The sequence below is a fragment of the Pagrus pagrus genome, assembly GCF_965226575.1.
Source record: "Pagrus pagrus genome assembly, chromosome: 9".
Taxonomy (NCBI): Eukaryota; Metazoa; Chordata; class Actinopteri; order Spariformes; family Sparidae; genus Pagrus; species Pagrus pagrus.
Window position 1 is genome coordinate 210387 of NC_140193.1, and position 27891 is coordinate 238277.

General features: G+C 44.0%; 1 protein-coding gene across 1 annotated transcript; it reads left to right on the plus strand.

The window, feature by feature from the left end:
• Positions 1-263: 263 nt before the first annotated feature.
• LOC311262857 (MAGUK p55 subfamily member 4-like) lies at positions 264-24732 on the plus strand (the record flags this gene model as incomplete). The annotated part of the gene is made up of 20 exons (XM_084362608.1): positions 264-288; positions 1193-1314; positions 1440-1517; positions 2811-2894; positions 5832-5963; positions 13067-13148; positions 15183-15268; positions 15450-15521; positions 16295-16491; positions 21059-21117; positions 21305-21322; positions 21433-21474; positions 21563-21583; positions 22265-22303; positions 22690-22857; positions 22974-23054; positions 23169-23262; positions 23360-23468; positions 24180-24314; positions 24547-24732. The coding sequence occupies 20 exons, from the start codon at positions 264-266 to the stop codon at positions 24730-24732; spliced, it is 1830 nt and encodes a 609-aa protein (XP_084218734.1).
• Positions 24733-27891: the final 3159 nt, after the last annotated feature.

Genomic DNA, 27891 nt, shown 5'->3' on the forward strand with positions numbered 1-27891 from the left:
TATAGTCTGAGGGCTCTTCATAGAAAGTATTTTATTTATTTTTTTATTACATATAATAATAGTTAGTGTCTCTGTCCGCTGAACCAACGGAGCTAACACACGCCCGCTGAACCAACTGAGCTAACGGACGCCCACAGTTAATAATGAAAATATCTGTGGATAAAAGTTCTTGCCTCATTTTGTGCCTCTGAAGCTTCACACTCACTAAAATCTGCTTAATTTATCTTCACAGCCTTTTCGTTCTCATAGTGTGGACGACCACCATGAGACAAGCTGCCATGGAGGATGGTGAGAAACACACACACACACACACACACACACACACACACACACAGAGTGTATACCTGACCCTCACTGACTTCCTTCACTGTTTATTGTCTTATTGAAATGAAGCCTGAACCTTGAGTGTAAATCCAGACCGGTCTTAATTTGATTTTAATCTGATGTAAAACCTAATTCAGATGGTATTAGTGTCTCTGTGCGGGTCAGAGCTCCTCATGTTAATCCTGTCTGACCCAAACATGTCTGCCTTCTGCTCAGGACAAACTTCAGCCTCCGACAGCTGCTGTCATATCACACACTCTTCAAACTAGATTCAGTCTGCTGCACGCTGGAGTCTGTTACACATCGAGTGGAGTCACATCAGATTGTCATGTGTGAGCTTAGAAATCACCTAAAATGCTGCATGACCTAAGAACGAGTCAAAGAACCCTGCAGACATTTTATGAGACAGCTTTCTGAGAGCAAACAAGCTTGTCACAGTTTGATTAAATCTTAATCCTTTGCTGCCCAGTCGAGAAGTTATAAAAGTCAAAGTCAATTAGAAATTAGCGTGTAGAGTGGCTTGATGATGCTGGTTCCAACCCGCCGGTCTTGACAACCACTAGGGGTTGAGAGAACTTGATTTAAAGGGTGTATATAAAATAACTTTTAAAAAATATATAGAAGGCTTTGCATTTCATGAATTTCTGTGAAGAAAACTGACTTACATTTTAATTTTAAATTTCAGCTTAACATTTAAGAAGTAAACCTAAAAGCTCTCACTGAATAAGGACACGATGCAACAACACAAGCTGTAGTGACGGACTTCACTCTGTCAGTCTCCTGCATGAGAACCAAAGAGCTTACACAACAATGGAGCCTATAAATTGTGTGTGTGTGCATGTGTGTGTGTGTGTGTGTGTGTGTGCAGGTGTCAGTGCGATGCTGTCCAGTGTGGTGGAGGACGTTGGTCAGGCCGTCCACAGAAACGTTCATGGTGCTCAGCTGCTGCATGAACTCCTGAGTGCGCCGTGGCTTCACACTCTGCTGAAGGTACACAACTGACTCAGCACACACTGAAACACACACATGTCTGCACTAACACAAACACACACACACACACACACACACACCATGTGAATGTGAAGCAGTGATGTCATTTCCTGTTTTCTCTCCAGATTTATGAGTGCCTGATGCAGTTCCAGAGGTTGACACCAAGTCCAATTCTGCCTTATGCCTCAGGACTCTCACATGAGGTAGACACACACATGCACGCACACACGCACACACATACACACACACAGCTTGTCAATGAAGACAAAGAAAGACCTATTGATGAAGGTTCTCAGCCATCCAGGTCATGGTAACTCTAAGTGCTCACTCACTCACACTCCCATGCTCTCTCTTGACCTAATTAACGTAAGGACACTCCCACACTATATAAGGACACTCTCACACACTGTAAGGACACTCCCACACTCTATAAGGACACTCACACACTATGTAAAGACACTCTCACACTATGTAAGGACACTCTCACACTCTGTAAGGACACTCACACACTCTGTAAGGACACTCCCACACTATGTAAAGACACTCCCACACTATGTAAAGACACTCCCACACTATGTAAGGACACTCTCACACTCTGTAAGGACACTCCCACACTATGTAAGGACACTCCCACACTATGTAAGGGCACTCTCACACATTGTAAGGACACTCCCACGCTATGTAAGGACACTCCCACACTATGTAAAGACACTCTCACACTATGTAAGGACACTCTCACACTCTGTAAGGACACTCTCACACTCTGTAAGGACACTCCCACACTATGTAAAGACACTCTCACACTCTGTAAGGACACTCACACACTCTGTAAGGACACTCCCACACTATGTAAGGACACTCCCACACTATGTAAGGGCACTCTCACACATTGTAAGGACACTCCCATGCTATGTAAGGACACTCCCACACCGGGTTTAAAAGCCTGCAGCTCCTCCAGTTAGTTAGAAATGAAGAAGCCTCTTGGATGAGAAAGAAAGACCTAATTAACGTTACTATTACAGGGTCTTTTGGGCAGAGAGACACAGCAGAGGCTCTGAGGATGACACTCGTCCTCGTCCACATGTACACAGGTATCTTCGTAAAGTGGTTTTCTGTCCAGACAACACACCTGAAACACAGATCTCATGACCGTTCAGTTACACTGAGCATGTGCAGGAAGCAGATTGTTTACTGTGGTCGGTTGCTTAGTTACAGATGATACTGTGAAGGAGGCATTGAAACGTGACTGCTGTCATCTCTTTCCTTTTTTTAGATATAAACAATCAGACATCCATTCTGTCACCGTACAAACTCATATACTCACATATCAGAACACAAACACTGATCAACGTTTGTGTCTGCGTCATCGTTTTACAAAAACCTGTTTCTGAATATCTTCAGCCGGAGTTTAACTCAAGACCCTGTCTCACCCTTTAACACGACACTTCCTTTAACAGATACCTGTCTGTCTGTCTGTGTGTCTGTCTGTCCATCAGATCATCAGTACAGTACAGAACATCCACCGTCCCTCAGCTGAAGCTCGAGAGCTCTACAGCCTCCTCAACTCTCCTCACATCCAGGTGAGCAAACTTACTCACCTGTATCGGTATCTGTCTCTCTCTCTGTCACCTGTACCTGTCACAACACCAAGATTGATTTACATTAATTATATATACATTCATACATACGTTCATTTATATACACGTTGAATAGAGTGGAGTTAAACTGCAGCCCTGGCGTTCACCTCTTCTCTGGTGAAGAGTTCAGTCTGTTTGTCTCCAGTTTTAACAGCACACATATTTTCCAGATACATTGATTTAACCAGATGGTGCATGTTGCCCCCTGTACCACAGTGTAGCAGCCTGTAACAGAGCCCTTCATGCCAAATAGAGTCGAAAGCTTTCTTGAAATCGATGAAACAAGTGAATATCTGACCATGTTTTGTTTGGTGTACATGTTTGTTAATCAAAGTGTGAAGGGTATATACAGACCCTTTCCAAAAAATTAGAATATCATGGAAAAGTTTATTTATTTCCATAATTCCATTCAAAAGTTAAACTTTCATAGATTATAGATTCAGGGCCCACAATTTAAACGATTTCAAGTATTTATTTGTTTATTTGTACATAATTTAGGCTTCCAGCTCATAAAACCCACGAAAACAGGAATTCAAAAAATTAGAATACTGTGAAGAAATCACCATTTACTTCTCAGTTTTTGCAGAAAAAAAAGAGAAAGAAATTAGGATCACATCAAATCAATCAAAATATGGTACTTTCAAAACGATATGTCAATCTCCAATACTTGGTTGGGAATCCCTTTGCCTTAATCACTGCCTCGATGCGCCGTGGCATTGAGGCCATCGGCCTGTGGCATTGAAGCCATCGGCCTGTGGCATTGAGGCCATCGGCCTGTGGCATTGAGGCCATCGGCCTGTGGCATTGAGGCCATCAGCCTGTGGCATTGCCTGGGAGTTATGGAAGCCCAGATTTCCTTGATGCTTGCTGTCAGCTCTTCTCTGTTTTTGGGTCTGGTGCTCCTCATTCTCCTCTTGATAATACCCCATAGATTCTCAATGGCGGTAGTGACTTCATGCAACGACTTGGGCTTCAGGGCCCTTTGACCTCTTTCAGTAATCCATCCTTGCTCACATACCACAAATGTTTTGGGGCTCCTGGCCCCTCTAGACCTCTGGCCCCCTGGGCTTGGTAGACCCCTGTATTAATATAGTTGTTATTTACACCAAATCAGTCACCTTTTAACCTTAGAGGGTACTAAAATCACAAATGTATTTTAAACTTTCATATTCAAAGTGAAGCACTAAGTGTGGTTTACTGAGCTTGAATTGAAAAATAACAAAATACAACAGCAGCCAAGCAGCCACTTAGTTCGCTTATGCCTCGGGCCGGTCTGCTGTCTCTCTGTCACCTGTACCTGTACCTGTCTCTCTCTGTGTGTTCTAACAGCTGTCCCTGTCTCTCTCTCTGTCACCTGTACCTGTCCCTGTCTCTCTCTGTGTGTTCTAACAGCTGTCCCTGTCTCTCTCTCTGTCACCTGTACCTGTACCTGTCTCTCTCTGTGTGTTCTAACAGCTGTCCCTCTCTCTCTCTCTGTCACCTGTACCTGTCCCTGTCTCTCTCTGTGTGTTCTAACAGCTGTCCCTGTCTCTCTCTCTGTCACCTGTACCTGTCCCTGTCTCTCTCTGTGTGTTCTAACAGCTGTCCCTGTCTCTCTCTCTGTCACCTGTACCTGTACCTGTCTCTCTCTGTGTTCTAACAGCTGTACCTGTCTCTCTCTGTGTGTTCTAACAGCTGTCCCTCTCTCTCTCTCTGTCACCTGTACCTGTACCTGTCTCTCTCTGTGTTCTAACAGCTGTACCTGTCTCTCTCTCTGTCACCTGTACCTGTCTCTCTCTGTGTGTTCTAACAGCTGTCCCTCTCTCTCTCTCTGTCACCTGTACCTGTACCTGTCTCTCTCTGTGTTCTAACAGCTGTACCCGTCCCTCTCTCTCTGTGCTCTAACAGCTGTACCTGTCTCTCTCTCCGTCACCTGTACCTGTACCTGTCAATTTTCAATTTCAATAGCTTTATTGGCATGACAAGGCAGTGCTTATATTGCCAAAGCATATAAACAATAAAATAATATTAATAAAAATAATAACAATAAACAGATGATTAATGACAGTCAATCGCAGAATATAAACATAACAATAAAATATAAACAACTTAACAATTGAGACATTTATCAATCTACTCACAGAAAAGGAAAAAAAAAAAAAAGAAGAAAATCATTGTGATCACGACATATTTACAGTATTTCCAGGAGCAGAGTTTGGAGCGGTGGTTTGCTGCTCTGTGGTGTCTCTGTGGTCGTCCCTCAGTCTGTGGCAGGAGGACACATACTCAGCTGCTCGTCTGCAGCACTTTGGTTTCTCACCTAAAACATATTTTAATTTGTCTACGTCTGGAAGTGTCTCAAATTCCTCACAGTGGTTTTTAAATCTGGGGAAGAAATTTTGTCTAATTTGTTGATATTTGTCACAGCGGAGTAGGAAATGTTGCTCAGTCTCTACTTCTCCCTGTGAGCAGAGCGAGCAGAGTCTGTCCTCCCTGGGAGTCCAGGTCCGTCTGTGTCGGCCGGTTTCCAGAGCCAGACTGTGTCCGCTCAGTCTGTATCTGCTCAGAGTCTGTCTGAGGCTGTGCTCAGGTACGGTGCTCAGGTGTTCTGCCACTGTGTACGACCTGTTTAAGGCTGAATAACGATCCATTTTGCTCTGGTTCTCTGTGGTGTCTTTCCAGTAGGTGATGTATTTCTCTTTCTGTCCTTCTATGATTTGGTCGGGCCAGATGGTTTGAGGTCTGTCCTGAGGGTCTGGTGTTGAGGTCGGGGAGCTGAGAGTCAGGGCGAGCTGACCTGTCTCTCTCTGTGTTCTAACAGCTGTACCTGTCTCTCTCTCTGTGTTCTAACAGCTGTACCTGTCCCTCTCTCTCTCTCTGTCACCTGTACCTGTCTGTCAGGCCCTCCTATCGACCCACGACAGTGTGGCCCAGTTAGACTATGGACCTATCTTACCTCCTCTGCCTGATGAGATGCCTGAGGATGAGGAGGCCATGAGGATCGTTTGTCTGGTGAAGAACAACCAGCCGCTGGTGAGACAAAGTGACGGTGTAGAAGTCTGACCAGACTTTGAGGAGAATCTGTTTAGTCGTCGATCATAATAGTCTTTTGTCTGAAGCTCACAGTTGTGATGAAGATGTGAGAAAAGATCTTCCTGTTTCAGCTTGTGATTTTTTTGTCCCAGAAGGGCAGAGAGGTGTGCGGAGGGTTTGTAGGAGACAGAGCAGGACTGATTCGTAGTCGATGGAGCAGCCTGCGTCGCCTCACATTGGAGCGCCTTGTCCCGGCCAGGAGGGCGCGGTCGGGGGAGGAGCTCAGGGTGACCGACAGTGAAACCAGACCTTTGCCCCTCCACAGAGGACAGTCAGGTCCCTTTCTCCCTCGCTACGAGTCAACAGGAAGTTCCTGTTTGTGTCTGCAAACCACAGATCTGTCAAAGACAGGGCTCAACCAATCAGCTCCCTCTGTCTTTAGTCCCGCCCCCTGCAATGGTAAGAGGAGGAAGACATGAAGACAGTCACTCCATGACTTTACCAATCATCTGTCCATGTTTCCATTTCGTCATTCTTTGTCCAATCCGTCATCAAGACGTCCAACAGTTCATCCAGCTGGGACACAGTTTATCAGAGTCACTCCAAGGAATCTAGCTGGAAGTTAATGAGGACGAAACACTCGACTGTCAGCAGAGGACAGATTCATCAAGTACGACTCATGATGACGTGTTCTAGTTTTCCTTCAGGAAAAAAACAAAGTCCAAGGTAAACTGGAGTTTACCTAAATAAAAGTTTGTGTTCTGACCCGTGTGCTCCGGTTTACCAAGAACCGTGTTCCTGGTGTTCTTCCTGCACTGAGAGCACTGACAAAGCTTCCACCTCTTTCCTTTATGTTGTAGTTTGATTCGAAGCACAACTTTTTACATGTAGGCTTCATGTGTTTAGGGAAATGTTATAGAAATGTTATATAGTTATATAAACTGTCAAAAAAAATTCACTCCAAAATGAATAAACGGCCAGTTTTTACCAATATGTCATCAGACCCCAATCACACAGACATGTTGCTGCAGTCGTGGCCTTGTGTCGGACAAACAGCGTGGTGCACCAGTGGAGCGGCACTCTTTATGAACCCAGGGGATCAAATGTAATTCATGCAAAACGTGGTGCAACTCTGCTTCTTGCACTGAACACTTGAGATCATCTCAACCTCTTTAAACTCTAAAGAACCCAGAACATGTGGTGCTATAAATCAGAGCGTGCTCCAGGCCCGGCGTAACAAAAGAAATCTATGGTTTTCCCGGCGATGTGTTTCTAGCGATGCCTCTGTGCCATGTTAACACTGGCAGGACACATTTAAAATAGAAAGATAAGAATCAACTCATAATTTCACACAAGCATCTATTGAGCATTAAACATGTTATCATCTCTTCCACTGTCAAACCTTTTAGTTACACTTCCTGCAACACAGTAAAAACATGAACACATCTATTGACTGTAGCTACAATTTATACGATCCACAACAACAACAACCCAAAGGACTTTGGAATCAGACTCAACAACTGACTGTGTTTCTCCAGAATTACTGGACCCATCTTTATAAAATGATTCCACGATTTGCACTGAAGCAGTTTGTTTATTTTTTATAACGTCAGTCCTGTTGTCCAGGGCTGTCAGAGTTTGATTCATCAGGCGACTTCATTAGGCGAGAAGAATGGTCGTGACAGTTTTAACCGTCAGTGTGATTCTGTGAGGACATCAGAGGACTGTTCCTGTCTGATATCCTACACGAGGCCTGAAAGAAACACATTACGATAAAAGACTTTTACTTTTAAAGACAGACTGATTTCTGCTCCGAGATGCTTGAAAAATACATCATGTCCATCATCTCTCCGTCCATTTCTGCATTTGTTCTCCTTTGATCTGAAAGTTCATGTCTGGATTCATCAAGCTAAAGTGTGGCGACAACCAGCTCATCCATCAGCTCATCCATCCAGTGTCTTTCATCATCGAATATCATCCTCATCGTCACCAAATCAAAAAAATGTGTTGCTTCATCATCTCTTTCATCTTTCAATCATTCAGCTACGTTCTTTTTTCCTCAGCGTGTCTTTCATGTTTCTGTCGGCACTAATTTGAATCTTTGTCTCTTCCTCCTCCTCTCTACATGGTGGTTCAGTTTCAGACAAACACATTTGGGGAGGTGATGACTATGCCTACCCTCGTCCTCCAGTTCCAGCGTATGGTCTTAGCCTCCCTAACTCCCCCGCCCTCTACAGAAAGGGGGCAACAGGGGGTCACTCAAGGAACATCCCCACACCTGGCAGGACCTCCTCTGGTGATGGGAGGACTCCTCTCAGAGCCTACACAGCTCCTTCTAGTCCTGCTGCTCATCCCTCCACCCAGCAGCAGGGCATTAGCACTCTCCCCACCCCTGGGAGGCAACACTGGGGTCAACCTGGATTTCAGAACAGACACGAAGATGAGCTGTTAAGTCATCCCCCAATGACCCACTACGCTACTGCTCCTCATCGCAATGGATGTCAGAACCAGAACCAACCAATCCTCTGTCATCCTCCTGATCTAACCAAACAGCACAGTGTGGAGGGCCACGGTCCACGGTCCACCATTCAGGTGGTGGCTAGCAACATTGAGCATGGCACTCAGGATGTTTGCCATCTGGGCCAGAAGGTGATGGAAGCGACAGAGATGATCACAGACAGTGTGGAGGAGAAAGCACAGGCGCTCAACCTGCTGGCAGAGGTGGTCGACAAGCTCCAGGGGCTCATCGTGGCCAGCAAACACCCTGAGTCATCTCCTCCGCACAGGCCCAAACAACACACTCCTCCCCCACCTCCTCCACGGGTCTCCTCAGTCTCTCCAAAGATGGTCCGTAAGCCTCCCACACCCTATCCTCGCCACCTCTTGCCCTCCTCTTCGTCTTCTTGCTCCTCCTCCTCTTCATCCTCTTCTGTCAGCTCCTGTGCAGATGGCTTCACCACATCAAGGAGTCCAATGAATGGAGGATCTAAAAAGACAGTGATAAGCTTTAGTACCCACAGGGCAGGTGGTGGTGGGAGTAACGTGCAGGTGAGGCTCAATAACGGATCAGTTTCCAGAGCTCCTTTGGAGGACCAGCAGGACTGTAACAGCACTGGATGTTTGACAACCAAGAGGAAGAAGAAGAAGAGGAAGAAGTAGTAGGCTCAAAATAAAATGTCTCCTCTCCTGATGAGCTTGGGATTCCAAAATAGACTCTAACGGCTAAAATCCTCCAGATACGGGTCCGGTCCAGCTCTGCTCCGTCACGGCAGCGGGGCTGATCGGTTTCACTCTAGTCTGTGTTAACTTCCACCAGGTCCGCTGCGCTGCGTGTCTGCTCCGTCCCAGCTCCGGCAGTCCGCAGCCCTCCGGAGCAGATACGCAGGACTTCTATTTCTGGCGGATGCCGGAGCACAACGCAGCAATTCAGCCGAATTCAGCACAGAGCAGACAGGAAGTCAGACACGAAACAACAACATGACATCCGGTTAATTTTAAAAAGAAAAAACCTAAAAAAAGAGACAAATACAAGCTCTTTTTCTAATCCTTCAGTCGGGAAGACTTCCTGTTGTTGTGTTTATAACACATACCTATAACTGCAGTCAAGCGTGATTATGTAATTATCATGGAAACTCCTCGGTCTCCTAACTCCAGCTGTTCAGCAGAGCTGCACCGTGGTGGACTCAAGACCCAGGTTTGCCAGACGACGGATGACGGAGCAAAAGCCATAACTCAGCAGATATGCATCCAGTGGAATCATTGGGTGACACCTACAACAGCACAACTACAACTACCCACTTCAACTACCTTACTTCTTTAACTTTTTCAGTTGTAGACCTCAGACTGAAATCACTGATAATAGATCTTCATCAAAATCTGGATCCAAGCTATTAGTTGAAAGAACAAGGTTGTATTTTTCATTATAACCAGACTCTGGATCATCACACACAGGAGGAGAAGGTACAGAGACATTATATTTTTCTCAACCAACATCCAGCTGTCCTTGAAATCCTGACCATCCCCACCATCATCACTGCCATCACCATCACCATCACCACCATCACCATCATCACCATCACCACCATCACCACCATCATCACCACCATTACCATCACCACCATCACCACCATCACCATCACCACCATCACCATCATCACCATCAGCACCATCATCACCACCATTACCATCATCACCATCACCACCATCATCACCACCATTACCATCACCACCATCACCATCACCAACATCACCACCATCATCACCATCACCACCATCATCACCACCATCACCACCATCACCATCACCAACATCACCACCATCATCACCATCACCACCATCATCACCACCATTACCATCACCACCATCACCACCATCACCATCACCAACATCACCACCATCATCACCATTACCACCATCATCACCACCATCACCACCATCATCACCACCATTACCATCACCATCACCACCATCATCACCACCATTACCATCACCACCATCACCACCATCATCACCACCATTACCATCATCACCATCACCATCACCAACATCACCACCATCATCACCATTACCACCATCATCACCACCATCACCACCACCATCATCACCACCATTACCATCACCATCACCACCACCATCACCAACATCACCACCATCACCACCACCATCACAAACACCACCACCATCACCATCACCACCATCACCATCACCAACATCACCACCATCACCATCATCACCACCATCATCACCACCATTACCATCATCACCATCACCATCACCACCATCACCATCATCACCATCACCACCATCTTCACCACCATTACCGTCACCATCACCACCACCATCACCAACATCACCACCATCACCACCACCATCACCGCCATCACCAACATCATCATCATCATCATCATCTTCATCATCTGTCTTGTATCTTTTTGCAGTTTCTCTTGTGACCTCTGCTAATGTTAGCATGCTAATGTGGTAAATGTTGTTAGCCTGTAGCTGTTAAAGTTGGCAGGGGTCAGTAGTTTGTCTCTTTAAAGCTATGGTCTACGATTTGAAAGATTGATCATTATTATTAACATCATTTAGATGGTGGTTATGGCCCAATAGCACGACCCACACAATATGAAGAGCAAAAGGAACCAAATAAATCCATTCTCTCTAGCGCCTGTAAAACTGCAAAGAAATTGACCAATAGCAGCCATGCAGTCCGCATGGTTTGTTTGGCCCTGAGCAGGTAATCTTCGTCTTTATTGTGGATGTTGTGACACAGATAACTTTCATGCCGATGCTGCTGATGACTGTGAAAGCTGCCGTTAGTTTTTTCTGTGTTATTAGACGGTGTCAAGACAATTTCTGTCTCTGCAGTATTGTCAACACTTGTTTATTTGTTCGACGGAGACACTAGCCTCTATGTTAGCATTGTAAGCTAAAATTGCTATCATGTTTACACCAAATCAGCCTATTTATTTGCTTGTGGCAGCTAAATAAAGCAGCAAGTAAAATGAATGAATGGATGAATAAAATCCAGGGATTAATAAAGTATTCTGAATGAAACCCCTTCGCTTCGCGTTGGAGTTTCATTCATCCTGTCCAGATTTATCTCTCCATAACAACCTCTTGCTCGGTCACTTCTCAACTGTTTTGCTAACCCTCCTCCCGGTCTTGTCCATTTTTTTTCAACGAAGCCTTTGCTAAATCAATATGATTTATGATTTGGTTTACGGGGGCACGTTTGTGTCGCGGTCGTGGTGCTACTCAGACCGAGGCTCATGCAGGTTTAGTTTTCAGCCACAATGTGGAAGCGATCGTTGTGATGAAAGCTGACGGCAGCATCTGTTAGTCTCTTGGCCCTCAATAACTTTTAGAAATGGCTAACTTAGCTGTTGATAAATAGTAACTTATTACCTAGCTGTAACGTAACGTAGCTGTAACATGCTAATGACGTTACGCTAGCTTGGCTGTGGAGCTTAGCTGTGGACATTGTAATGTCTTCCGAGATTTACGTGAGTTTCAACGTGCACTGTAATAACTTTACCTGTGAATCCGACATCGTTACTCCGCAGTCAAAGCTGGGCTGTATTTGGTTTCTGCCGGCTTGTTGCTCTTGGTGCTTGTTGGGGAGGGGGTGTGTCGCAGGGCTCCGAGGGGAGAGCGGTACGAGCTCGGAGGGGAGGGGTGTGAGTGTGGGGGGGGATGCTTTTTTCAAACCTGTCTCAGATCGTAGACCAGAGCTTTAATGTGTCTGTCAGAGGTGTCACTCTGTATCTGGACCCAGCCACTTTTTGAAATAGCAGATTTTCTCCCCTTCACTTTTTAACGTAAAATTTGCGAAAAATGTTCTGAAATAATTTGCACCAAAAATGTGACCTAACAAATCAGAAGGTTTTGCTCTCCATCAGCACCTTAAGTTGAAACGGTCTGCTGCTGCTTCTGCAGGACCTGATGTGTACAGGACACTATAGACTAAAGACACGAGTACAATATGAGCAGGAAGACTGTTATTAGATAATAAGTAATAGACTGATTAGTGACCAATCCAGAATCTAGAATAACTTCAGGTTTGCAAACAAATGTGAAGATCATTCCATCTTATTTGTTGTCTTTTCATTATGAATGTATTAGTATTGTCGACTGTGTACAGATCTTTGATGTTCTTTCCTGCTGTAGTTATGTGCTCTGATCTGACTCAATCTGATCCGATTACACTGCCTAAAATATGTTTAGACTTTAAAGCTCTGTTTCACTGAGCTCTTCTGTCTGCACTGGGCATCAAATCCCCTGAAGAAGAAGCTGGCAGGTGATCCAGTCAGCCTGGCACCACTTCTGTCTGCCTTCACATCTTGAGGAATAAACTCAAGTCTCCACTCTGACACAGAAATGATCCAATGACAACAGTAATACCAGTCTGAATATCAGCTTCCATCATCACTTGTTTTCATCCCATCGCTCCATTTTGTGTCTTCAATATTATATTCTCCTGTGTTTCCTCTCTGCTTATACAGAGTTATACTAACAGCTGCTAGTTACTGCTACGATGGTTGTTACATTTGGAGTAACTGTCTCTCTGTCTGTCTGTCTGTGTCTGTCTGATGGTCTTTCAGGGGGCAACTATCAGGAGAGACGAGGAGACAGGAGAGATCTACATCGCCAGAGTGATTCATGGAGGACTTGCTGACCGCAGCGGTGAGACAAAACTGTATCAACTATATGGGTGTGTGTGTGTGTGTGTGTGTGTGTGTGTGTGTGTGTGTGTGTACAGTCCCCTCCAGAACTATCAAAACAGCAAGGTCAGTTCTTTTATTTTGTCTGGACACTGAAAACATTTGGGTTTGACATCAAAAGATGAATATGAGACAAGAGATCAGGGTGTCAGCTTCCATTTCCAGGTGTTTACATCCAGATCTGTTACACAACTTAAGAGATAGCACCTTTTGTTTGAACCCACCAAATTTTCAAGTGAGCAAAATGATTGGAACATGTGACGTACAGGTGTTTTTTGCTGCCCAGTGTGTCCTATCCGTCTGATTATTCAAACAGTAAATAGTGCTGAATGTCTACTCTAAGTTTCAGCTTTGGGTTTTGCCTTTGCAGACTGCATTTATAGTTAAAAGGGTGTAACCAACATGAAGACCAGAGAGCTGTCTATGGGAGAGAAGATGAAAAATCAATCAGAGCTATTGCACAAACATTGGCCATCGCCGGTACAACCATGTGGACTGTCCTGAAGAAGAAAGAAACCACTGGTGTTCTCAGCAACAGACGTCAAACTGGTAGATGAAGGAAAACATCAGCAGTTGATGACAAAACATTGTGAGAGCTGTAAAAACCCTAAAACAACTGTCAGTGACATCACCAACAACCTGCAGAGTGCAGGAGTGAAGGTATCACAATCCACGGTTCGCAGAAGACTTCAGGAACAAAAGTCCAGAGGCCACACCAGAAGATGCAAACCACTCATTAGCAATAAGAATAGGAAGGCCAGAGTGGGATTTGCCAAAAAGTACAGAGACGAGGCTCAAAAGTTCTGGGACAAAGTTTTATGGTCTGATGAGACAAAGATGAACGTTTACCAATGTGATGGAAAGTCTGATGTGTGGAGAAAGAAAGATCTGCTCATGATCCCAAACACACAAGCTCATCTGGGAAACACGGTGGAGGTAATATCATGGCTTTGGCTGCATGGCTTCTTCTGGGCCGGGCTCATTGATCTTCAGTGATGATGTAACACATGATGGCAGCAGCAAAATGAACTCAGAAGTCTACAGAAACATTTTGTCTGCCAATTTCAGAATCAGAAAATCAGAATCAGAAATCAAAATTTAAAGAGAGATGGAACCAAACTGATCGGGAGATCCTTCATCATGCAGAAAGACAACGACCCAAAACACAAAACAACCAGGGAGTTCATCAGGGGAGAGAAGAGGATGGTTTTAGACTGAAGTCAGTCTCCAGACTTATTGACCTGCTGAAGAGGAGACTGAAGGGGGAAACCCCCCGAAACAAACAACAGCTGAAAGAGGCTGCGGTGAAAACCTGGAAAAGCATCTCACAAGAAGAATGTAAAGGTCTGGTGATGTCAGCGGGTCGAAGGCTTGATGCAGTTATTGAAGCAAAGAATCTGCAACTGAATATGATATTATTATATTATTATATATTATATTATTATTATATTATTCAGTCTGATCTGTTCCTGAACGTACCTAAAAGTTTGGTGTTCTGTTACAGATGATGCTTCTTCTAAGTTGTGTAACAGATCCACATGTAAACACCTGGAGATGATCTCTTGTCTCATATTCATCTTTTGATGTCAAACCCAAATGTTTTTTAGTGTACAGACAAAATAGAAGAACTGGCCTCGAACTCGTGGTAGTTCTGGAGGGGACTGTATGTAATGATGCATTCAGGTACTCACATGGTCCCATTTCCTGAACTGGGAAGTCGTTCTTCCAACCAAGAAAAGTTGTTTTGATTTTATAGCTCAGAGTGTTTAAACAACATGCTGACAACTGTTTCCAGTATTTGAGTGACAAAGGAAAGGAAACAACACAACGACTACACAACAAACTAACCCTAAAGTTTCTGACCATCAACCCAAATGTTTACTCTCTTCCACCATGTTTCAGCGTCACCTGACATCAACTCAGCAACTCGTGTACTTAAAAAGTCTGTATTGTGTATTATAATGTGTGTGTGTGTGTGTGTGTGTGTGTGTGTTAGGCCTTCTTCATCCTGGTGATCTGCTGGTGGAGGTGAATGGAAACCCTGTGGTGGGTTTGGAGCCAGAACAGGTCATCCAGATCCTGGTGGGTCCCATCATTGATTAATAATATAAATCAATCATCAGAAGCACGTCTGAGTATGTGGGAGGCCACAGATGATGAAATGAAATGATAGAATCATAAATGTGTCCCTCAGTGTTGAAGTGTTAGCTGGTGCTGCTGGTTCTGTTGGTTCTGTTCACTCTGGTGTGTCTCTTCCTGTCAGATTAAGTCTCGGGGGACGATCCTGTTTAAAGTCATTCCTAACGCAGCTCAGAGCAGCAGCAGCCTCAAGTCGGTAAGAAACATCCGGCAGACCTCCACATCTTAGCTCGATCTCATGGAGTCGCTGTGAATATGAATATAAACACACTGACAGGCTGACTGTGTCTCTGTGACTCATGGTGGACGTCTGTCTACCATCAAATATAACAATCAGTCCACTCAGTTAATGAATGTGTCCGTGGTTCTGGACCTGAGCGTCCTCGTTCCTCCTACAGCTGCACAAACACTTTCACACCTCAAACTGGGCCAACATGGCGGCTCATTTAAAAAATCTTATATTATGAAAACAGTCCATCAGAACAGCTGCTGCTTCATTATTCAGGACTTTCAAACTAACAGTTGTTTTAGTTTTCCAGAGGCGGCGAGTCGCGCTGCCCGCCTGATTTATTTATTTAACCCTAACCCTGATTCATTTTCTTATCCAGAGTTAAATAAGAATCTAACGCTATCAAATTTTTTATCTTCTTCATATTTTTATCTACCGATTCCATTTCTAGTTTTTAAGTGTATAGTCTTGCATTGTTTTACAGCAGTTTATGAAGAATCCAAATCATAATTAATAAACTTTATTTATATAACAAGTACTTCACAGACAAAAAGTAAAAAATGCACAGTTCAATGACAGAATGATATACAGGAGGAGATTAAAAAAACAAAATAAAAACTGACAGAGTAAGAGCACAAACAAGAAAATATACTAATTAAAGACATTTTATAAAAATGAGTTTTTAAAACATTTTCAAAGGAGGACGCAGACCAACACGTTCCCTGCTCTGTGTCTGTCAGGTGTACATGAGGGCGATGGTAGACTACTGCCCCCTGCAGGACTCGTCCATCCCGTGTCCCGATGCAGGGATGGCGTTCAGCAGAGGAGACCTGCTGGAGGTGGTGGACCAGTCGGACGGACAGTGGTGGCAGGCCAAGAAGCTGCCGTGTACGGTTTCCTGCGCTGGTCTGATTCCCTCTGCTAGCACGCTGAAGAGGTGACGGTCACACATCTAAAGACCTGATAACCAAACTTTACTCACTGGACACCGATTCAGTTAAAAACATCAGAGAACATTTAGTAACTTTTCATATTCAGCTGTTTCTTCATTAAAACTAATCAATGATCTGGATCACTTCATGTTTCCTCCTGAATCTACAGGTTGTGGCCAACAGACTGAGCGCTGCGACTAACTCTTATTTCAAGTAATGGTTATTAATATCTCCAAATTATTCCCTGAGTTAATCAATGAATCATTCAGTCTATGAAACATTGAAGGAAAAGATGATGCCTTTGTTGGGAATGGATGGTGGGCAGGTGTGGTTATTAGGAATTAATAATTATTGAAAATAATTATTAAAATTAAAAATAAAAATTAATAAAATTAATTTTCAAATTGGTAAAAACGGGGCACCACCCTGAAATCAGGGACCAATAACCAGACCAAAATTAGTCTCAAAGAAGGGTTCACTTTAAATGTAAATATTTGTAAAATATTTACAATTAAAGGAACAGTGAAGGAAATGAATCCTAGCACTGGCCATCACAACCAGTAAATGCCACAAAACATATGCACAAAATAATCACAGAAAACTGCTATGTACAATATAATAGACTTTATTATTGTTAGCAAATTGATTAAATCAATAATACTTTCAATAAACACGGTTGTAGTCAAAGAAATAAGATGGCGGAGAGCAAAAATGGCGGTCACGCTCCCTTGGAGGGTGACGTCACGAGCTGTGTCCAAATTCCGGGGCTGCATCCTTCGAAGGACCTGGCCTTCGTGGACTCCGAAGGACCCGGCCTCCGGAGTCCACAAAGGCCGGTGGACTGTTTTCATAATATAAGATTCTTTAAATTCGGAGTCCCCTGAGAGTCCTTTGATGGCCGCATCAACCATTGTTAAATTGGACGGTCTAGCCTTCGGAGTATTTCCTGGTTGCGTCACCAGATGTTCCCACCCCTTACCGTTACGTCACGATTGATGCCACCCAGGCCCGCGAAAGAGAGTTGACTGAATGGATTTTATGGTTTTCTGAACGTCTAACATTTTGAAAGTGAAGGCTTTTAAGGCTTTACTTCCAACGGAATAATGCTAATTTATGCCGTATGCTAATGCATTACCAGCGACACGTATTTTAACTGAAAGTCCGCTGAAGTTACTACTTACATTTAAATGTCAAGTCTGCGCCACTTGACGTCGCCATTGTTCAGTTTTCCCTCTTCTTTTTCGGGACTGAGCAGCGGCGCGCAAAGGATCTTGGGATATGGGAGGCCGCAAAGGATAGTAGCGGTCCGTCCTCCAAAAAGCGGGAGAAGCAGGCTGCATTTGTGGGCTGCGTTTGAAGGAGCCTTCGAATTTGGACAGCCTTCGTGCAGCGTTGTGACGTAATTGGCCTTCAAATGCGCCCTTCGAGGGCTGCAGCCCCTGAATTTGGACACAGCTACAGAGTGTTCTGTTGAAAGGACTACAAAAATGGCCGAACAGGAAATGGGGAACTCATGTTCGTTCGACTAAAAAAATGGCCGGAAGTCACGCGTGGATACGAATTCAATAAGGACAATAGATTTTGCTGAATCATGTGTCTAGAATTCCAAAAATGGTGCACGTGAATACGTCACCTAAAGCTAGTCAAATGAACAAACGCGTGAGATTTGAACAACGGCAATGGTTACACCACCGTTGGCCTCGTGTGCACTTTGATTGCACATGAGAGGAATTTGTAGGGAAAGTGACCTACGGTCCAACAAAAGGTGGACGTACCACGAGGCGCCCGTCTCTGAAGTCATAAAGGGAGATATCACGAGACACACATATCTTATGTTACAGCGACGTCATCAACCATAAGTCTCCAACAGTTTGCCCATAAGATTACGTTTGCGCACGCGTAACCCCTAATGTGTGTTCATGTACTGTACATGTGGGTTAGTTAAAGAGAGGGAGAGAGAGAGACCAAGACAAAGACAAAGGGCCAACGCCCTTAGCGGCAGCTAGGCTAACACTCCCGCTCCACGGCGTGGAGGGGCTCAAATAAACTCCGTAATGAGCAAAAAGGGAAAGCAAACAACATGTTTTCCCACATAAAACAAATAGCAATAAATAGAGGGACACAGCTCACAAGCATACAATGCATGCTAACTTAGTATCTGCCCAGACACTAAATAAGCCTCACTTGTAGTCGTGTCTTCCTTAATCCAGCTCGCTTCCTCGGCGTTGATTAAAGGCGGTTGCAGTTTCTGCGTTAGCTGTTAACGGCAGGTTCAGACAGGACGCCGAAGCGCCGCGCTCGGAAATTCTCGCGCGAGCCACGGCCCTTCTGTTCACACCAGACATGGATTTCTCCGCTCCAGTCGGCAAACGGCTCTGCTCCTCAGCTGTTCTGTAGTCACACTTGGAGCTGTTTTTTCACCATAGGAAAGTAAATAACAACGCCATGTTTTCCTGACAACTGTAAATGTATGTCCACTTCATAGTAATGAGTAGTTTTCTGTCAATCAGGGTGTTTAATTATCGAAACTAGTTTTATTTTGAAATTTGTTTTATTTTTCCCCATCCTCCAACACCCATGTTGCCACGCGCATTTCGGACTGTCTGGCAGACATCTCATCTCAAGCTCAACCTCAGTAAAACTGAACTCCTCTTCATCCTGGGGAAAGACTGCCCTCACATGGACCTGGCAGTCACTGTCGAAAAAACGTCACAGTATCGCCTTCATCGACTGCAAAGAATCTGGGTGTTATCCTCGACAACGGACTTTCCTGCACCCCCAACATCACCGCGGTGGCCCGATCCTGCAGATTTGCCCTCTACAACATCCGCAGGATCCGGTCCTTCCTCACAAAGGAAGCAACGCAACTCCTGGTTCAATCGCTGGTCATCTCCCGCCTCGACTACTGCAACTCGCTCTTGGCTGGACCTTTGCAACGTATCCAGAACGCTGCAGCACGCCTCGTTTTCAATCTACCCAAATTCTCCCATGTGACCCCCCTCCTCCGTGACCTCCACTGGCTTCCTGTTGTGGCCCGCATCAGATTCAAGACCATGCTGCTGGCCTTCAATGCTGTCAACCGAACTGCACCTGTCTACCTCCAAACACTGGTCAGACCACACGCCCCATCACAAGCACTTCGCTCTACTACATTGGCCATCGGTGGAATGAACTCCCGACCAACGTCAGGACAGCAGAATCGCTCGCCATCTTTTGCAAAAGACTCAAGACTCAAGACTCACTTGTTCAGACTTCACCTCGACCCTGCATAGCCCCAACCGCCCCCCCACAAAAAACAAACAAACAAAAAAAAGTACTTATATGCACTTGTATGTTCCTACCTTCAGCACTTACATCATAGCACTTATCGGAGGTATCCTTGATGAATAAGCAACTACTTTGCTCTGACGAGGGCTTTAATATTGTTTCTATCCTTTCTACTTTATCAACAGAGATATGTTGTGGTTTCTTTCTGACAAATGTACATTATTGTAAGTCGCTTTGGACAAAAGCATCTGCTGAATGCCCTAAATGTAAATGTGAATTTAAAAAAATTGACCAGATTCTCTCATTGTTGCTTTGTTTGACTTCCTGCCCGGCTTGACACTTTCGGCCACGGCACGCAAAAAAAATAGACCAGACACCGAAACGATCGCTGCACGGCGCGCGCCGGCAGCGTAGCAGAGCGCCCTGGCGCTACCTATGTGAACGACACAATTCGTTAACATGGGCACCGAATCGAAAATGACTGGCTCCTGTCTGAACCTGGCATTAGACAGCGTAGTCGACGGGCAATAAGAAAACGGGCGGGCGTTTTCTGAGGAAAAATAAAAGTATCCTCCTTCTGCAGGCAGGTAAAAAAGGGTCTGGTTGCACAGCATCTTTTAAGGATCCAGAGCGTGTTCCGTGAACACGGCGCAGTTTTGGCTCGTCTGGTAAGATGAAAGACTGCGGCCTGGGCGGGAAAAATAAGTCCAGACATCTGTATGCTCCCTTAGAGTAATAGCCGACGCTTGTATTTATCTCCTCCGGTGTCGGCGGAAGTGATGCGTTCAGGTGCGTCCACAGAAAATAGGAGATGGGGGGTTTCCAACCTGGGGCTGTGACAAGCAGGCGCCACCTACGGGACATAAGGGTCGTTGCATTTTCCTTTGTTCACCAGGCTTTTATAGTGCAAGAAAGCCGCGTTTAAGCATTGAGCTGCACACGGGCCGATCCGACGTCAGAACCATGTGGACGGTCCCAACACCTTCAAAGGTTTTGTTGTGTTTGACTGTCTGAACTTTATTTTACTGTTTTACATCACAAATAACATCAGAAAATATAAACATATATATTATATTTGATCTATTATGGGAGGATTTCTGTTGTTTTCCACAGAGAATTAACTGAAGTAATTAATCTATTCATCCAAGTAGTTGCCAGTTATTTCTTCATGGATTGATGAATGAGTTATTGTTTCATGTGGAGTCATGAGCGACCTGAATCAGCTGATGTCTGTTGTTTTCATGCTTTAGTTTGTTTCTATGTGCAGTTTAAGTGTTGAATCTTCTTCTTCTTCTGTCTCTGCAGTAAACAGAGGGAGCAGTGGTGGTGTCAGCCGTTACAGGTTCATACCTGCATCAGACCCTGTGAGCTCATCAATATTCTCAATGACACTAATGTTTACATTTGTTTTGTTTATGTATCTTAAAAATACACAAAATAAAACTGTTCCACAGTCCGAACTTCAGTCACTGCCTCTGTAGTTCTCTGTCTCTGCCCGCAGGGGTCAGTCTGATGTGTTAACATGTGTTTGTGTTCTCTGTCTGTCCTCAGTGACGCTGCCTGATAACGGTTAGTGTGTTCAGGCATGTTGTGAGTCTTTAATCACACAGTAAACTCCATGTTGTGTTTGCTGACTGCAGCTTTGGTTATTATTCAGAATAATGTTCTGTCTGTTTCAGAGGACGATCGAACGCATGCTGATGACAAACACACAGTCACAGGTACAACCAGCCGACACAGTGATGCTATTAATATGAATGATCATCCATCAGATCAGTGAAGTGACTCCTGTCTCTCTGTTTTCTCCAGAGCTGGAAGAAATGCATTTTGGTAAGAGATCGATCTCTGCTGATCACTCTTTGATTTGTTGTGCTGTCATCAGTCTGTCAGTCTGTAATTAGTAGCAGTGGTTTGTTTGTTTTCACTCAGACAGACTGCAGACTTCAGAGATCAGAGCGTCCATGAGAACAGCTGATCCTCCTCAGCACTTTAATAACAGCTGATACTTCCTGTCAGTAACAAATACTCCACCACAGCATCTGTGTTCAGTGTTTTCTCTCGTCTCGGCTTTTTACTGAAATATTGATGATGTCATCACTTATTAAATGAAAACACATGACTTTGGCTTCAAGGAGAAAAGTCTCTTTCACAACTCAGTCAGCTCTCTGCTGCCCCCTGCTGGAAAACACTGACATCACTTTGTTTTTGTGTTGTGACTTCATGTCTCAATAACAAACTGTTGAATACTAAAACGTGGAAGATCGTTTAAATTTGAATCTCACTCAATCAATCTGCACATAAAAAGTGAGGAGGGTGCATTAAATGTGGACGTTTTATATCGTCCACACTCATCAATCTAATAATTGATCTGCTGATCCATCTGCTGATTGATCTGCTGCGTCCTGTTTAACTTCTGTGTGTCGTCAAGTCTGTTTAAAGGAAAGTTCAAGAGGACGTTTGTTTATATTTATTATTTTAATTCTGAACAGTCTGAATGTTTCCTTCTTTCAGATGAGGCCGACTCCGACATCACTGATGGGATCTACCTCGGTAACACACAGTTACTTACTGTACTTAGTTACTGTAGTTGTTACTAGAGTTAGTAACTGTACTTAGTTACTGTGGTTCATGAGTTAATTAACACTCTGAGTCTGTACACAGAGTGATGATGATGGAGCAGAAGTCGTCCTGAGTGACTCGAGGTTTAAAACTTCTCGGCTCATTGATGAATAAAATAAAATAATGAATTTAATAGAAATTAAGATTTATAAAATAAACACATGAGGAAACTGTTAATGAACATGTTAATAGAGTTTCATCAATGTTCATTATGAAGCCTTGTTAAAGTCTAATAAATACTGACACTTGATTTATTGATCCTTCCTTCTGGATATTAAAGATCCAGTAGATTAATAAACGAGTCGTCTTCTCTTCAGCTGGTTTCCGTAGGAGTTTCCGTCTGTGGAGGAGGACGTCCTACAGGAGGAGACGTCAGTCCTGCACCTCCTGCTCGCCCAACAGCAGCGCTCTGTCCACTCCCTACGAGGAGGTGTGTTTGTACCAGCGCCTCCCGCAGGAGAACCACCGCCTCATCGTCCTCGTCGGTGAGACACCATTACTGTTTGTGTCCCTGTACTCTCCTGTCTCTGTGTGTCAGTCTGTCCTGTGTCTGTCTTACAGTCTGCACAGAGCCTCATGTCTCTGTTTTGTGTCCGTCTAGGTGCTTCAGGTGTCGGAGTGAATGAACTGAGGAAGAGACTCATCAAACTGAACCCTTCCACCTTCCAGGGACCCGTACCTCGTACGTGTCCTCCACTGAACACATTTGTTTAAATAGGATGTAATCTACCATGTCAGACAGAGTCATCAGTGAATAATTACTCTGCTCTGATTGGCTGTCGCCCTGTTCCTCCAGACACCACTCGTCCAATCAGAGCAGGCGAGCAGACAGGAAGAGAGTACCACTTTGTGACCAAGGAGCTGTTTGAGTACATGGTGTGTAATCACAGGTGAGAGCATCGCCATCTTTGTTTACATGTTTTTGAAATGTATTTAATTGTTGTTATTATTTTATAGCCTGATATTTATCTGTTGATGTGTGTTCAGGTTTGTGGAGTACGGAGAGTATAAGGGTCACCTGTACGGGACGAGCACTGATGCTGTAGACGAGGTGTTAAAACGAGGACGGATGTGCATCGTCGACGTTGAACCACGAGTGAGTTACATTAAGAGTCGGTCAGAACCAACAGGATCTCTGCTGTGACCTAACCGCCAGGATCTTTATTTAGATTCTGATCATGTTTAATGCGTTGTGTTGTATACATGTAGTATACACTGAGTACTGTGTGTGTACATGTAGTATACACTGATTACTGTGTGTGTACATGTAGTATACACTGAGTACTGTGTGTACATGTAGTATACACTGATTACTGTGTGTGTACATGTAGTATACACTGAGTACTGTGTGTGTACATGTAGTATACACTGATTACTGTGTGTGTACATGTAGTATACACTGAGTACTGTGTGTACATGTAGTATACACTGATTACTGTGTGTGTACATGTAGTATACACTGAGTACTGTGTGTGTACATGTAGTATACACTGATTACTGTGTGTGTACATGTAGTATACACTGAGTACTGTGTGTACATGTAGTATACACTGAGTACTGCGTGTACATGTAGTATACACTGAGTACTCTGTGTACATGTAGTATACACTGAGTACTCTGTGTACATGTAGTATACACTGAGGATGACTCAAGGACACAAAGTGAAAGATAAGATCACTTCCAGTCTGTGCTCCGTTGGTTCCTGGTGAAGGTTGAACAGCTGCTCACTCTTTATCAAACAAACAGAACATTTGTTCGGGACTATTTTCAGCAGCGGATGAACACAGATCTGTTGTTCTCTCATCAGAGCATCCTGACGCTGCGGACAGGAAAACTGAAGCCCTACGTTATCTTCATCAAAGCTCCGAGTCCTGAGAGACTGAGACAGACAAGGAGAGACGCCCGGATCATCACCAGCTACAGTGTCAAAAGAGCCTTCACAGTAAGAACTGGACCATGTTTAAGTTGAGACAACAGCTCATCAGAACCATTTGAACAACTGTGGTTACCTTCTGTTTTATTTTCATGTATTTTTATCTTGATCTACGCTATTTCAGTTTCTACATGTTACAACAACTAAATGTCTCTCTGCGATCAATAAAGGATCATCTTATCTTATAAATCTGTAAAGTGACCCACAGAGAGATCACGTCCTGGTGTCTGTCCTCCTGCAGGAGGACGACCTGCTGGAGATGGAGGACTTGTCCCGGCTCATCGAGGCGAAGTACAAACAGTTCTTTGACAGCGTGTTGGTGAACGACGACCTGCAGGACGCCTGCATCACACTGTGCTCCATCATACAGGAGGTCCAGGACGAACCACAGTGGATCCCTGTGAGCTGGAGCCGGAACCAGGAGTGAGGAGGAGGAGGAGCAGGAGCAGGAGGAGGAGGAGGAGCAGGAGGAGGAGGAGGAGGAGGAGGAGCAGTAGGAGAAGGAGGAAGTAGAGGAGGAGAAGGAGCAGGAGCAGGAGTAGGAGTGACAGGGAGGAGGAGGAGCAGGTGCTGGAGGAGGAGGAGTGAGGAGGAGTAGCAGGAAGGAGGAGGTAGGGGAGGAGGAGGTGGTGGAGGAGAGATCACAGGATGTTGTAAGATGTCGTTATCCAGCTGTGTGTGAGACAGAACCAGGAGTTTGAGGTGTTTGTGTCTGGACCCAACAGAACCTCAACACATGAGACTGAAAACAAACAGGAGTTTGACTGTGTGTGTTTTACAGGAACATTTGTTCTGGTGCTGATATCAGACCTGGTGTGATTCTGTGTATAGTCTCTGTCAGGACACACTGGATCACATTTGTATTGTGTGATTGTGTGAATGAGTTGTGTTGTAATCAGAGGTCCACTCATTGATGATACAGAGTCTGTAGAGCTGCTCAGTGTCATCATACTGTTTAAATAAAGTTAGAATCTACAAAGCTTGGGTCCACTTTGAGCAGATGTCTTCACTGTGCTGCTGTCAGCTGCTCTGAACTGGACTCTGAACAACATGCTGATACTGTGAAGCACACTGATGACTGTTTATACGTTAATCATTAATATACATGTGGATTCATGGAAGTAGAAAATGTGCAAGTCTGTATTTTATTTATTTCTTCAGCAGAACATTAATCAGAAGTTTGAGAGTTTCACTGGATGTAACTGTAACTGTAACTGTCGGTGTCTCGGCCCGTCTCCAGAACATAATGTGAACAGTTGATGTTCCTGTGACCCAGAGACACGTCTGAGCACAGATCCAGTAACACCAGTGAATATCTGCCCTGCCTCCACCAGAACCGGCTATTGTTCTCAGGAAGTGGGACCATCTCTGATCAGTCCTGATGGTGCTGAATTACAATATTCAACCCAAACAATTGTAAAGGTGGTTCAGCAGAAACTAACATTCATCCTGGTGACTGGGTTGAATTCAAGCTGCAGTACCAGTCCCAACCAGCAGGTGGTATAGGTGCTGGGTCTGGACCACGATTCTTTGTAAATATTGTCTCTCTTTCTTTGTTATTTTGAGATATGACATCTTTAATTCAAAATGTCAGAGGAGTTGCAGAGAAGAACCTCTGCTAAATGTTTTTATTGTCAGAAAAACAAAATATAAATATATATACACTGTATGTAATTTATGTATAAATACATAAATATATACATGCTATCTTCTGCCTACTGGATCAACTGTATTTAATCTATTTAATAAAACTATTCAAGTGTAAATGACATCATTTTTTAATAAAGCACAATACATAAGGTTGAATCTAAACAGGTAGAATAAACGTGTTGGTGGAGTTTTAACTGAGCTGCTCACATTTATAGTCACAGAAGATTCAGAAGGAAAATATGAACATCTGGATGAAACATGTTTTTACTGTTCTGGTGTTATAATATTAATGTTGTGAACCCTTCACACGGGGCACCATTTGTAGTGCTTCATGCAACATTAATAGGGAGTTATGGGTTAAATTTGTCTATCAATAATAATGAATGATTATTAATTATGATTAATAATAAGATCCAAGTTACATTAGATCATCTCAGGGCACCACACTTGAAGAAGGAAAAAGAGCCAATTCACCATATCAGTCTCAGAAAAGATACTAAACTGTTTTTAAATCTGATTAATAATTAACTTAATAACTACAACCAAAATTACCATAACAGCTGTAACGGTTGAAGGTTTGTGGATCCTTGACAGAGTCGAGGTTGGCAACATTCACTCTTGTACAATATTAAATAGACAGAAGGTTCAAAAGTCTTTTATTTAACACTAAGATGAAAATACACAATCTAACTAACATGTACTATATACAGGTGTGTGTGTGTGTGTGTGTGTGTGTGTGTGTGTGTGTGTGTGTGTGTGTGTGCGTGTGTGTGTGTGATGTGATGTCAGTTTCAGTCTTTGTATGCAACTAACCATCTTCTATAAACTGTGTGAAGCATCATCCAACTAACATCAAAATTAGCAATGCTGTTCTTCCTGTGCAAAGTCTGCTAAAAGACAGCAGATGGAGGAAACTGGTCACTCCTTTCCTTTGCAAGGATAGCAGCTCTGTGCTACTTACTCCATGTTCCTCAGATTGTGGAGTTAGCTGGCAAGCTTTGCGTTGCAGCTGCTGGTGCTAACTGATCTGGAATACTAGCAGGACCTCATGTCGCTGCAGTGAGGAGAAGTTCTTTGGACCTGCTGGAACTGCAGCTTGCAGCTCTCAGCAGCTGTTAGGCCCAGAAGAGTCCAGGAGAAGAGAACTTGAAGGCAGGCAGCCCCGTGGGGAGAGAGGCGGAGAAGAGAGAGAACAAAGGAAGGAGCTGGAGTTTTGACTATCTGGTCAGAGGGGGTCTGTCACCCTGACCAATAGTAGCTCAAGGCTGAATTTGCACATAGGTGTGAAGACTGGGGAATTCTGGGAAACTGAGTTCGGCTCAGAGTCCATTTTGAAATCCACAGTGAACGACTTCATCTGTGGGTCCCAACATCAATAATAATAATAATAATACAGGATTTATAGTGTTTTTTGGAGTGTCAAAATACATCTAATAAATTATGATTGTGATTTTATAATCCAACAATAAAAAGTTAAATATACATTTACTGAATCATTTTTACATTGAAGTATAATTACTGTAGTTACAAGTGTGTGTGTGTGTGTGTTCTAATAGGATTCCTCGTGCTGACCTGGTTTCTGTGTGTCGAGGTTTGACCTTTGATCTGTTAACCTGAGACAGAACAGACACACCTGCTCAGAGTCAACAGGTGAGACTCAGTGATGTCATCAGAGACCACGATGAACCTTTATAGAGCCACTGCAGTACTGTTTGTACATGTAGTATACACTGAGTACTGTTTGTACATGTAGTATACACTGAGTACTGTGTGTGCAAAGTACTGGAATGATGTCACTGTGATGTCACTAGAGTCTCTCCAGACACACTGAACACTGATTGGACGCTGATCAGTTATCAGCTTCATGGCTGCTCTGGATCAGATGACATCACAGCTGATCAGCCAACCACTAAGCTCCCAGAGCTGCCAGGGCTCA